At 38.2% G+C, this 14142-nt stretch overlaps 2 protein-coding genes across 2 annotated transcripts; both read right to left on the bottom strand.

Moving 5' to 3' along the window:
- Positions 1-8513: 8513 nt before the first annotated feature.
- On the bottom strand, positions 8514-9987 carry xcr1b.2 (chemokine (C motif) receptor 1b, duplicate 2). Its single transcript, XM_034556040.1, has 2 exons — positions 9953-9987; positions 8514-9775 (listed from the first exon to the last, which is right to left on the bottom strand). The coding sequence occupies exon 2, from the start codon at positions 9763-9765 to the stop codon at positions 8749-8751; it is 1017 nt and encodes a 338-aa protein (XP_034411931.1). The 5' UTR covers positions 9766-9775; positions 9953-9987; the 3' UTR covers positions 8514-8748.
- Positions 9988-11337: 1350 nt separating this feature from the next.
- LOC117746804 (chemokine XC receptor 1-like) lies at positions 11338-13582 on the bottom strand. Its single transcript, XM_034556114.1, has 2 exons — positions 13561-13582; positions 11338-12405 (listed from the first exon to the last, which is right to left on the bottom strand). The coding sequence occupies exon 2, from the start codon at positions 12379-12381 to the stop codon at positions 11338-11340; it is 1044 nt and encodes a 347-aa protein (XP_034412005.1). The 5' UTR covers positions 12382-12405; positions 13561-13582.
- Between the last annotated feature and the right edge of the window lie 560 nt (positions 13583-14142).

Genomic DNA, 14142 nt, shown 5'->3' with positions numbered 1-14142 from the left:
TGCTGGAGGCAGGAATTCTGTCGCTAATGGGCCCCGCAGCCGTCGGCACCACCTGGGGATATGGGAGATGGGATGGATGGAGGGATGGAGGGAGAGAGGGAGGGAGGGAGTGCAGCACAATGCGTTCCTAACAAACAGGAGGATGGGGTGTATGTGTGATAAAGAAATTGAGTGAGTTATCTATCCATCTATCTATCTATCTATCTATCTATCTATCTATCTATCTATCTATCTATCTATCTATCTATCTATCTATCTATCTATTTATACATCCATCTATCCATCTATCTATCTATCGAGTTATCTCTCTCGCTATATTTCTCTCTTTCTCTCTCACTCTATCTATCCATCTATCTATCTATCGAGTTATCTCTCTCGCTATATTTCTCTCTTTCTCTCTCACTCTATCTATCTATCTATCTATCTATCGAGTTATCTCTCTCGCTATATTTCTCTCTTTTTCTCTCACTCTATCTATCTATCTATCCATCCATCTATCCATTTATCTATCTAGCAATGTATCCATGAAATGAAACACTTAATTGTTCACTAAGCTGCAAAAGCAGCTTGTATGTATTTTTTTATTCTTAAATCTGCCGCAAGAAAAAGAGGAGAGTCCCTATTTTCTATCCAATATAAACCAAGTTGTTTGCGTTCAATATGTTCTTTGAACTTGTGGAATTAATGTATTTAGAAGGAAAAGTCAAAATTTTTCCCTGCCATGAAAGACAGCTTATAAAAAAAATGTGAAGGCATAAACAGGCAGGGCAGGTGTTGACGATGCAAATGAAACGGATGACAGATGGTGAGCTTCGCGATTGCTCACTGTGCAGATAATGGATGGAGGTAATCAAATTCCTCTGAGGCTTTGGGACTTTCTTCAGAACTTTCTCATCAATTGCACCATCAAACAGTACCGTCGTCAAATCCCCCCCCCCCCCTTCCCCCATCCCACCTCCACCTCAAAAGAAGGAATACATACAAGACTTTATTTGTTGATAGACTTGGGCAAGTTGTGCAGCTAATGTTGAAAATGCACTTTTCTGTCATGATCGTGTTGTGGCAAATCCAGGTGTTGTTCTATCATCATACATGTCTCTATAACAGGGCTGTGTGTGTGTGTGTGTGTGTGTGTGTCTACGTGTGTGTCTACTTGTGCGTCTACGTGTGAGGCTTAGAAGGGGATCAGACGACACGTTATAAAATGTACCGCAGCTATTATAGAAAAGCAACAACCACACCAGCAGGCCAACAAAGCGAGTCTGCAGGGGAGAGTCTGCTGTTTCCAACCGTGCAAACCCTCCTTTCATGTTCTGTCATCGACGCTTTCATAGATTTATTCACTCGAGTCGGGAGAGTTGTTGTTACTTCAAAAAGGAGGATCATGAAAACGAGCATCTGATGTGTATTTTTCATATTTCGCACCGGAGGGAAACGGGCTGTAGTCCCCATCAGTGCACTGACAGCCGTTAGACTTTCATAGGGCTCAGTGTGGAGGTCAGTTTAATGGTCCATTTGTGTTTTGTAGTCGTCTTGCTTCAGTGGAAGCTTCCAAACAAAGAGGGTCAGACGATGCAATAAATGGCATCTTTTTATGAGTAAAACATGTCATTAAAAATGAAATATGTCTATAAACTATACTTATTCTCCAAAGAATCTATCAAAACATTTCTGGAGAAATTGATTCGCAAACTTGGCTTGGCTGTTATCAGCATGGAAGGCAAACAATGTTGTATCAGACAAGACTTGAAAATGCCAATTCTGTATCAGAAAAGCATTTTCCTGTCACAACACTCAAGAGCTGCAACAATTCTCCTTCACACTTCCAGCTATGATAACAGCTTCAAGTGTCAAACATATGTCTGCAGAAAAAGCGTAGGAGAAAGTATCACAGAGGCAAAGGGAAGCAAGTATGCTGAATATCACAAGATTCTATGTGTCAGGTGATGCGTTTTTTTTTATGCCTGTTTTTCTTCATGAATAAATGTGATAATTGCTCTTGCAAAATCACAGGCCAGCGCACCATATTGATTATGGCAAAGGTGCTAAAGCATACGCCTTGCATTTCTTTTCATGTTGGTGTGATAATACTGTTTAACTGGCAGTCTGGGTTTCTTTCTAACCTTGTTCATTGGCACCGAAATTGAATGGAAACTCCATAATGAGAATGAGAAACATATTGTTCTAGAAATATCCAGCACCAGCTTCCGTAAAATAACTTTTCCTGTTGATCTGTGCCCAACCAGATCAAGGGGCACACAGAGCCAAGTGAGTGTAATTAACTTTTTACCGAACTCATTTGGATGATCTCTCCCTCAGTTACCTTAGCGTGTGTGAAATTCCCAATTAACTATATCCCGGCAAGAAAAAACATTCAACGCCATGTGAAATTTCTTAATGAATTCCTTTGTCTCTGACTGGCACAGATGAGGCATGAGAAAGGCACATGTACGGCGAGCGTATTAGTTAGGCGAGCCCATGTGATGGTGCCCGTTCACGGCTGACGGAGCGTTGGTATCCTCGGGCATGGCTGCCAAGCTGCCAGTCTGTGCCGTCACACCTTGCTGCCTTTAAAGATTGCCCTGCAGAGACGGGGAGGGGGTACGGAGGGCCTCACGTTTTTAACAACGCACAGTCTGGCAACCCAGGAGGGTTTACGACTCAGGATCGGTGCCAAGAACTGCCCACCAGAGAGAAGGGGGTGAGGGGAGAGGGGGGGGGGAGGATGCAAGGAGATATGGGTGTGGAGCACACGCGGTCACATTAACGCAAGGTATGTGTGCATGAATAGGCAGCTGGGTCCAATAGTGGGGTGGATATCCAACAAAACAGTATCGCAAATCAATTCATCAAGCTTTCTCTGTGACATGTTAAGGGAAAGAGAAAAGTGTCATACAATGTACCCTGAGAAGCATGCACACACACACACACACACACACACACACACACTGCCTTTTCTCAGTAATCCACACAAATGGCAATGGATGGCAGAATGTAAATGAGCTGGTTATTACACAGCAACGTTCATCAAGCTGAGCTGGAAAGACTTCAATGGCCCTGATGAATATGCATGCAAATTTGTTAATTAAGTTAATTATTCTGCTGAAAATTCATTTGTCTTCCCAAGGACATTTCTGCGATGATTTTAACATGTTTCCACCATTAGTCATGCACGGTGCTATTGAAAATCACTTCTGCTCACCTTTTGGAAAGTTGCGGCCAAAGAAGGGGAAACCGAACACCTCCAGATGAGGAGGAGGCGGGATGAAGCAGGTAGAGGACAACATATCAGGGGCGTGGAGTGTGGTCGGAGGTAGACGGCAGCTGGTGCAGCCCGAGGATAAGGAAGGGTAAGCCAAAAAGCATGGTCTGTAGGATATTAGCTCAGTGGGTAGAGCACTGAAGAGCCAGTGCCAGGTCTGGAAGTCCACTGCTCATCGGGACCATGCAAGCAAAAAATGTTTTCATTCATAGCACTGAAACGCATTTTGGACAGAAACGCTTATGCTCTGTTTTGGGACGTTTCCTGATTTAAGGTTATTTTAGGCTGTGGACAGAAATGTAAATGCAGTAATACTCTTTGACATACCGCTTGAAAGCTAAAGGAATGAATACATAAATGTCATGGGAATACAGCTGTTTCATAATGTTAATAGCCTAAGCTGTTACTGTACACATACATTTAAGATATATTCCCTGACATAATGTTCTTTTCTGTTCTGTTATGTTGGGTTGTGTTTTGTTATGTTTGGAGGATTGATTTGTTAATCCTAATTTGTATCCTAATATGTTATAAAGGCTTCAGCGGTTGAAACAGAGGTGATCGTATGTTAGCAGTTACACGAGTTGGACATGAAGCTTAGACTGCAAGCATGCACACAACTCGTTCATGTGTCATCTATTTTCATCAGTTTCAGGATTCAACTGGTGTTATTGTGTTAAATGTTCCACAATATTCTCACAATTTCTGTTAAAGTTCTTATTTTTATTATTATTATTATCTTGCTTATCAACATTTATATTTGTTTTCATTCATTTGTCTTTTATTGAAATTGTCTTAAAGGTTTATGTTGATTTGATATATCATTCTATCCACAACTAAATCCAGGTTGTCTTAAAAAAAAATATATATATATATACCTTTTTTATTTTGTTGTGTATTTTATCATGTCTAGGTAAGTAAAATTGACCCTTCATAATGGTTCTCAATGACTGACAGCAACTTCTAAATGTTATGTAATTCCTTGACCAACGTGAACATTAACATAACATCTGATGTGAGGGTAAAACATATTAAATGAAGTAAAACACAGGGGAATACAGCTTTTCCCTCGTATTTGAGGCCCGATGTATAATTGTTTGCAACATAAATTACAGGTTTATTCCCATGTCATGTTTCTAGTGTATTGACATGTAGTCTCAAGGGCCCTGTCCTCGTCAACAATCCTTCTCCAGTCGTTGTCCACAATGCCACAAAGTAGCAAAAAAAGATCCATGAAATACTACTAAACAAGAGAATGTTTCAAAGTGAGAGATTCATAAAATAAAAAGAAAAAAAAGAAAACCAAAAAAGAAGTGAAGATACGAAAACAGCCAGATGGGAAAATTTTAGCAAGAAACATCAGGACGCACTGTTTGATACATCAAATGGCCAGTCTTACAAGAGGCAGCTAAGCCTTTGCAGTAGGTTTAGTCTGAATATCCAGATGTTTGATTTGTTAATTAAGTCTCCGTCGTAGTTAATCACGGTGTTTTTTCTATCTGACAACAGCAGGTAAGTAGAGGAGAGTGACCCTAAAATATAGAGATATGATGGTGTGGGAAATGCCGAGACAGGCTGCATTTGTTCTTTGTGGGGAATGTTTGTATTTGAAAACACATGCAGCCAAAAAGAGTTGTAACAAAAAAGGAAACTGCCTTCAAAGCAGTGCAGCTCTTTAGGGCTCACTAGTGGTGATCTTTTTGTCCGTCTATAAGTCTTAATTATTTGTGGCTGTAGATTGTTATCATCAATGCTGTCCAGTAATTATGAAACAAACAGCCAATACCCATGTCCCCTCTAGTGGAGACATGTAGCATTGCATTGGCAAAATAAGGCCAAGATGTAGAATGAGAGGTATAGGTTATTATTAATTATTTTTAATCTTTTAAGGATCTACTACAAAACATGTCACCCTCGTGGATTCATAATTGAGAAAAGTAAAGATGTGTTTGTTCAGAGTTAAACAGTAAATCTAATCTTTTTTTCAAACATTTTATTCCCATGACAAATTCAATCAGGATGAGGTGCATTAGCGAAATGTCATACATGCCAGTGTACGTCGTACGAGGATTAAGTCATCCATATGTGTTCACTGAAACAGTTGTTTGTAATGCTGACACACTTAATCGATCTCCACGCAATTTCCTGACAGTCCAGATTAACAGGCAATAAGACTTTATTAGCAAAATGCACAAAATACACAGACATTTTCACAATTTCAAGGCATCAATTAAATTCACATATGGTTGGAGTAATTATCGTTACAGATAACTGGAATTAAAGGGGAGATATCAATGTGAAAAAAAGGAGGGTGAGGTGCCCTGGAGAAATGAAGAGCAGGGAGTGTACGCTAGGGCTAGGGAGTGCTAGTCGAAGAGACTATAAGAAAACAACAACAGCTGTTTAGCTTGTGGCTAAAAACAGGATGGAACAACAACATCATTTGCTAAGAAAATGATCCGGGAAAAAGAGATTGTACTGACTCGAAGATATGAAATAGGATGCTTTAGATTGCCTCTGCTATTTTATCACCATCTGGTGTGTTTTTCTTCTGTGTTGCTCTAGTTTTTCTTCTCTCTGTGGTTTTTGATGTTATTAATTCTCATAATAAACTTCCTGCATATTTTATTTGCATAATAGAATCAGAAATCAGAAGAAACAAACTCCAGCTGACACGGTAAGACGGGATGTATCGGAGGTTTGATCACGTCTCAGAAAAAGAAAACTCTCATAAACTGTTGTAACATGAGGAACCTTTATGGAAGATTGTGGGAAGGCTGTTCCCCAAAATGCATCAAATGGTTGCAATGCAGGTTTGAATTGTCTCTACTCAGACAACACTTATTTGTCACATATTTTAACTGCATTAAGGCTAAATGCAGGATATTATTAGTGACTTGTACGCACAACTTTATTATAACCACAGTATCCAATTTATTTCGCACACTTCCATATAATATGATCATATTCGGCACAAAACCCTCTCCCGATGCCTGCCAGAGAATGTGTGAGCACACCAGTGACTGCTCTGCCCTTGACTTGTATCCATCCATCCAAGCGTGCTGGATGGTTTAGTTAATTAAGCTTAATCTACCCCCTGAGACAGATATGAGTGCTGTTACAGTGGCCCACTGAGATGTCCCTATACACTCTTTTCCGGACCCCCCGTGGAGCCATCAGGCCCACGCTACTCAACCATGTTCAAGTACACTGACAGAGCTCTAGAGAAACGCATTACATACAATAGAGTTAAAAGATTTGGACCACAGAAGAGGAACAACAAAAAGATTTGTGAAATAATATAGAGTTAAATTACTTAAACTGTTGGAATTTATGGCACACATAATTTTAAAGAAACACAACCAAAAGCACATGGCCTGTTGAGTCAGACATACTTGACTGACTAGGATTTTAATCACAAATATGCAGTTATATTTTATTGAACCTGCTGCGGAGGGCTAATTTGTTTATTCTGTGTCACATAAGGTCACTCCAGAGGGAAACATTTCCGTATAACATTGGCCGGGCCAATGTGTAAAAAAAGAGAAGTAGAAGGAATAAATGACTCTGAATTGCTTTATTTGCAGGTAAAGTGGGCGCACAAGGAACATTGTCTGGTTAATTGATGCTTGCACATAATGAAGACAGACACTGAACAGGTGTGGACAGAAATATAGCATCTGATATGCTGGTAATAGTGTTTGACAAAAACAATGTCCTGGGAATCAATTTATTTCACCTTTTGAGACCTAATCTTTTTTCTTTGGTTACAAAAACCCATACAGTATATTTACATAAATCAATTAGGAACAGTAAGCAACTTGTGTGTAATAGTGCAATATTCAAAATGCAGGCTTGATTTACCAACAAATATTATCTAATCGAAAACAGATATAAATGCTTTATACATGTTTGTCTGTGCTTTAAAATAGCTCAAATCATAATTTGATTTAGTTAAAGATATCTCATTGTATAAGTATTCATGATATCAGTTACATGGCATTACAAGTGAAATTGTTTGCCCTGTGTGATCAACAATCATCACATTGACATCAAAGCATGAAATTAAAATGAACAATAAGCAAATCACATTTATTGTTTTGCCATCTTGTGGGTTGTTCGTTAAGTGCAGTAAAATCATCTAATGTGATCTTAAGTGTGGATTTGAATACAATTGAAAACGTATGCTACAGTTATTTTGATATATGGAGTTTTGCCGGTATTGTCATCGTCATTTAAAATAAAGTTAATTAAGTAGTAGTAAGTCCACTTTAGTACAAACATTTCTCAAAATGCTTAATTTTTTAAGTCTCAGAACTTTCGGATCCAGCCACTCCGCTTCCTCTTTAATATAAGCCAATATTGCAACAATCACAAAATATCTCTGTGCTTTTGGTTTCGTCTCTCAGTAATTGCCAGTTTGTTTTTCTCTAAACTCAACTTCCCCGCATGATTCATCAGTATTTTTTTCAGTTTTGCCTGCTCTCCGTAACTGTTACTCTGTAAGTTTGCTAAATTCCTTCCCCAAATACTGACTTGTCCAACCACAACTTAGCAACTGTTTCCAGGCAAGGCCTGTATGTCAAGCTTTGGATTGTATTTAGTTTGGAAGCTGTCTTTTTCTTGTTTACTAAAAAGCAAATACACAAGAGGAAAGCTGTACGGGTGGATTAAATCCTCGGTTTGGCTGCATACGCTAGCTTGTCCTGCTAAAAAGCTCGATCGGCTACCTACAGTGGGAAGCTACCCAGTGTTATATCCGAGACCAAGCCACAGCACACGATTATCTATCGACATTTGTTTGTGGGTTTACACTTTGAAGCTTGAAGCTCTAGTGAGGGACAATGACAATGAAGCCTTTGTCACACAAGTTAACTTAATCCTGATTCAAGCTATCCGTATGTCGCAGTACACCAGGGTCCATGGCGATGGAGCAGCGGCCGGGAGTATAAAGAAACTCAGCGTTCATTGGAAGTCTTGATGGCGAGGACAGACACAAATGAACATTGGTGTATCTTTTTGTTGTTGTTGTCGAGCGCTGACAGAAGAAGGGCAGACATTGATGTAGCGTAACTGTAGTTGGACTAGACTCACAGGTCAGTCAATACATTATATTACTTTGGACATGGTATTGTTGCTAAAACTGGGTTGAGAGTTAAAAAAAAAGTCAAACCTGTAGCAGAGCCAATTTAAAGTCTTTAGGGTGGTCCTTCGTATAAAGTGCTGCAGAAATGAGTCCTAAACCAGGAGATGAGTTGGCATGTTTGTTTACTTCTAAAAGCATATTTACATACACACTGACATGCTTGCCAGGAAACTGTTTTTTTATTGTATTTGTTTTACAAATATCATAATTTACTTGGCATATTTCTGAAATATTTACATATCTCCTCATATTTGTAAGGAAATATGCAGTCATAGATGACATTAAATAAATACAATCTATATTACATAAAAGCACTTAAAGGTGTTTCAAACGTGAACGTCTATTCAGAGTGTAGTTCCAATATAACAGCAGAGTTTTGTGCCACAAAAGCTACATTCTGAATAACAGAAGGGCTCTGGCCAATGCCTCTCTCCCCGTGCTTACTCTCGGCCTTCTCACAGCATAAACAATTCTTAAGATGTCTTCGCAACTTTTGTGAGTGCATATACAGCAGAGGGTTCATACAGCAGTGAGAATAAGCAAGTATACGGCAAACAGAAAATGCAATCTCCAAGCGTCCGCTCGCATTGCAGTCTTTGGGTTTATGCAGAGTCTCGATGAAAAGCAAAATATTGTAAGGTCCCCAGCAGATGAAGAAGGCTGCGACAATACATAAGACCACCACCACAGTCCTGTACCTTTTTCTGTTTGAAGACTGCAACACTGTCTTGAGGATGGCAGAATAGCAGAAAACAATGATGGCTAGTGGGAGGAAGAAGAGCAGGGACATTTGGAGATAATAGCCTAGATTGACATCATCGCCATCAGAGGAATCCACACAAATGGAAATATCATCCCAGAGTTCCACCTTCATGTTGATAGCATCTCTCAAGGATGCAGCACTGCTGATGACCCAGGCAGCTACAGAGGCTACTATAGCAAACCTTTGCCTCTTTACAGAGTCGCTCGGCCAGTTGTGCAGCACCACTATTATGAAACAATCCACAGCCATGGCAGTCAGGAGAATGACGCTACTGTACAAACCAACGATGTATGCCGCAGTCATCAGTTTGCAGGTAAACTCACTAAAGACCCAGTGGTGCAGGTAAGAGACGGCCCAGAATGGGAGCGCGGCAGTGAAGATCAAATCAGCGCAGGCCAGGTTCAGGACGAATAGATTCGTGACATTTTTCAGGTTATCATAGATGACGAGAACAAGTAGGAGAAGACAGTTGCCTGTGACACTGAAGATGAAGATCAAAAAGAAGAAGGCACCACTGATGGTGTCAAAGTCAAATATCTCATCACAAAGAAACACCACATCAGTGCTGTTGTCCACCGTGGAGTTGGACACCATTGTAGGATTTCTGTGAAACATGGCACAAAACAAAATTAATTCAAAATATAATTCAGACAAAGCAGATGATTTCAAAAATCAAATCCCCATATTCAAGTGAATTATTCCTTATATTCATAAATACATATTTTAATATGGATAACAATTAAGTATTAAGTTTAAAAAATATGGCATTTAGGCAACTTACCCTGAACAATGATGGTTATGTACTGACTTGCACTGTTAAGGGAAGTCTGTCATATATAACAGAAAACTCAAGGTTCCTCTTTTTGTTTCACATTTAGTCAGAGATTCTGCAATTTAAGAGCAAGAATAGAGTTTGGATTCACGCTAAATTGCTGACAGAGGTGCTGCTTTTAATACCTAGAAAGAGCAGGGAGGGTTATTCTAAACAGAGACACTCCGACACTTAATTTATTTAATTAATTTTATTGTAGAGCATAGATGTCGATGTAAATATGTAGCAAGAACAAATGATGATGACATTATTCCGTGAAAATAACAACTAACACATTCCAAATGATCAAAAGCAAAATCATCTCTTGAAAGGAAAATATTTTCCTTTTCACTTGCATGACTCCTCCAAAAGGTTGAAGGGGAAAATATAGAATCATTTATCTAAATAATTGATATGAAAACACAAAAGTAAAATGAATTTAATCAAAGTGAATCACATAGTTATATTTAATGCAATGTATTATCAATTCATCAGCTGATAATCACCTATGATACAGGCATAGAAAGATACAAGGATCATTTTCACTTTAATAACAGTTTGATTGGAAACTACAAGGCGAATATCCAATGCAATTGTGGATGAAATACTATACAGTATATATCACTTTCGTCTCATAGATCACATTTCTTCCTCATACTGATGTCTGAACAACTGAAGCTCTTCACTATGTCGGCATGTTTTTATGCCTTCATGATTGACTGATTTCATATTTACTTTGATTAATGAGCAGGTGTACAGCTGTACCTAATAAAGAGGCTTTAGAATTGATGTCAGCTATTAAGGAACTTATTGTAGTTTGACAACTATGTAGGGTAGGCCTATTGAGTGGATACTAATAATATAACTATGTTATACTTTTAGTTAAATGCAATGTCTCATTTGGAATTTATTTCATCCATTTTTCTGAAAAAGAAAGAAAAATGACGACACCACTTGCTATTTAAAGTTTAAACCTTTCTGACTTTAACAAAGTTAAACAACAATTACTTTGTGGGCATAAACAAAACTACATGTTCAATGAAAATGTACCAGCAGGCGGATTGAACCACATGTCATGTTGCTAGTAAGCCAGTATTTTGAGTTATTTGTGTAATTACAAATGTCAATATGATTGTTTGTGAAGTATGGTTGGTTTTTATATTTTGGTTGTCTGATGTAAAAGTCGGACATGGTTTGCCTATGTGTGAGTTTCTGTCTCCTATTATTTTTGTCGAATAACAACATTAATAATCTCTGTGCTTTTATTTTGTGTTTCCTTTTCGTGTTTTTACAGATTTTGCACGACACTTCATTCTTAGAACTATTTCTGGTTTCATTTTAGCTCCCTGTATCAACTACATCGAAAACTCTTCACCACTTGTTAGCGATGTGATAGTGAGTCGGCTTTGCCTATCGCGGATGCCGCTCTTCCTGTGACCCCAGCCTTTCAGCATTTTCATCAAGTGGTTTTTGAATTTGACCCCCACAAACACATAAAACACAGGGTTGAGGCAGCAGTGTGAGAAGGCAAGAAGTCGGCTAATGTAAAAGGCGTAATCCAGTGGTTGTGATGCATCACACATTATAGCCAAAGCCCTTGAGTCGACAGTTGTTTGGGGCCATATATACAACGACTTTAGGAATATCACGATATTGTAAGGTGCCCAGCCCACAAAGAAAACAACCGTGATGGTAAAAATTAGCTTTAAAGTTTTGTTCTTTCTTCTTTGTGCAGTCGGACGCAGCAACCTGCACATGATCTGAGAATAGCAAAAAATGAACACCACTGAAGTCAATATGAAAAGAACATTTTGCTTGTAGATGCCCCATAAGGTCCAGTAAGAATCTGCATACACACATTGATTCTGGTCCACTTTAGTGAAAAGGAAGGCTGGACTGGCGGCGAGTGCACTCACAGCCCAAACGATCACACACGCTACGACACTGCAGGAGCCCGTGCTGGACACGATGTCAGACAGAGGATTCATGACGGCGACATAACGGTGAGCAGTCATCAGCATGAGGAGGATGCTACTGCTATAGAAACCCACGTAGAAGACGAAGATGACCATTTTGCATGTATGTTCCCCTAAAGTCCATCCATGCACATGATTGTAGGCCCAGAAGGGCAGACCTGCGGTGAAGAAGAGATCCGATACAGCCAGGTTCATGATGAACGCGTTGGTGAGGGATTTGAGATTCTCATACTTGGTCAGAATCACAATGACCAGGACGTTGCCAAACACACTGAGGATGATCACGACGGAGAAGAGCACTGGAGTGAAGATCGCCCCAAACTCTATGACACTTGTTTTGTTGCACATTTCATTGACATAGTCGTTATCATCGAAGTAATAATTTTCTGTGGTTGCGTTGAAGGTTGAGTCAGTTGTTGCCATATTTCCACAGCAAGAAGAGAAAGTCTAAATTTAAAAAGGCTTTGTTAGAGCGGTAAATCCAATTCAACAGACTTAATGATACAGTAGTGTGTGTGATGATTACATTGGAAACATTTCTTAGATTTATGTCACCATTTCATTAGGTAACATGTCAATACATTGTTGTAACATTATCTTGATACTTGACGCCATTTTGTCTGGAGCATGTGGTTATTATATCTCAGAATGTCACTTTCCCCAAATTACAAAAAAATCTGATTTTCTTACATATGTTTGGGGTTATTCAGCCATGTAGATATTTGGGGTTTTATATGCTTGGACACTAAAATATTCATCCAAAATGTCTTCATGTAACACTATTGTGTGATGCTTACAACTTAAAAAAAATTACAAAAATAATAATAATTACAAAAATAAAAAGATTATATATACCGGTATTTATATAGGCACTGGAAAATTGTTAAATCATATTTCATGATGATAATAGCACTTATTTGTTAAGATTGGTGCGTAGCACCTCTGTCAGTGTTGGCAACACAGTCCCTCAACTGTTATTACATGTTGTTTGTTAAGCATAAATACATGACATCATCTTTATTCAGCTGAGCCATGCTCCCTTTAAACCAGCAAGATATATATTTTGGTTTCATATTTTGATTTCCTCACATCCTTGGGCTGAGCCTAAGATGATGTCACTGATTGTACTGATTTTCAGCTTGATGTGACCAATAGTCAGTGGTGTTGTGTAACAAAGGAAAATACAAATCAACAAAGATTGCAAACAATATGTTGATACACTCATTCTTATAATGTGTGCCCTATTTATTTCAATATAAAGTTGTATTTGTATTAGAATTATCGTTGCCCAGATTGTTCTTGTTTTTTTTGCATTAAGGTTGCTTCTAAAATGATCTTATGATCTAAAGCTATAGCAAATCCATAACTGTCTGCATCGCAACCACTAAAGGCAAGTAAGAAGTTCATTATGTTTCAAAGATTGCGTTAGAGCTACATTCTTAAATGAATGAGATACAGCATTCATACTTTAATTTCTATCTTTTGTATTACACTTACAGGTTGAAATGAAAAGATACAAATATATTTCAGTAACATTTTCTTTTTTACAAAATACAGAATCACTATAACTATAACAAATAAATGAGAAATGTGAAAACTTACAGGCTACCTGCAACCACCAGAGTCCTTCATGCAAGTGTCATTGAAACTGGGAATTGTTCCTTAAGTATCAACCACTAAGGTGAACAGAAATCAAGCTTCATTTTCAGATCACCCACACAAATGACATCTGTGAAAAGACTTGTTCCCTTTATTTTTTATTATTTTTATTTAATTTAAAAAACAAACAAATTCCATGTTGCATGACTGTTACATTTAAGTAAAGCACTCTAAATTCTCAGTTTCTTACAACTTTGTCCCAAGAGTACAATCAAGTATCAAGGAGGCATTGACTTTAGTTTGAGAGTCTCCTTTACACTTTTACAAATTGTCCCAAAAAGGTGAAAAATGCCAAAGATGACATCCTCATTGCTTTTTTTGTCTGACCAGCAGTCCTCTGGTTTGGGCCTCCTGGAGAATCTTAGACATTTAGGAGAAATAAAGAAATAATAATAATAATTCGGTTAATATTTTTGCTCTATTGGTTGTTGGATGTTTTTGTATTCAATATTATTTACAAAATAACACAAATAATATATAAAACATAATCATTTAATAACAATAATATACAAATTAAGACTTTAA

This window comes from Cyclopterus lumpus, chromosome 17, assembly GCF_009769545.1.
Source record: "Cyclopterus lumpus isolate fCycLum1 chromosome 17, fCycLum1.pri, whole genome shotgun sequence".
In the NCBI taxonomy this organism is placed as follows: Eukaryota; Metazoa; Chordata; class Actinopteri; order Perciformes; family Cyclopteridae; genus Cyclopterus; species Cyclopterus lumpus.
Note: the sequence above shows the minus strand (reverse complement) of the source record. Positions and strands in the feature narration are given on the sequence as shown.

Coding starts and splice junctions, on each gene's coding strand:
- xcr1b.2 (XM_034556040.1), bottom strand. CDS start 9,765: ATGGTGTCCAACTCCACGGTGGACAACAGCACTGATGTGGTGTTTCTT.
- LOC117746804 (XM_034556114.1), bottom strand. CDS start 12,381: ATGGCAACAACTGACTCAACCTTCAACGCAACCACAGAAAATTATTAC.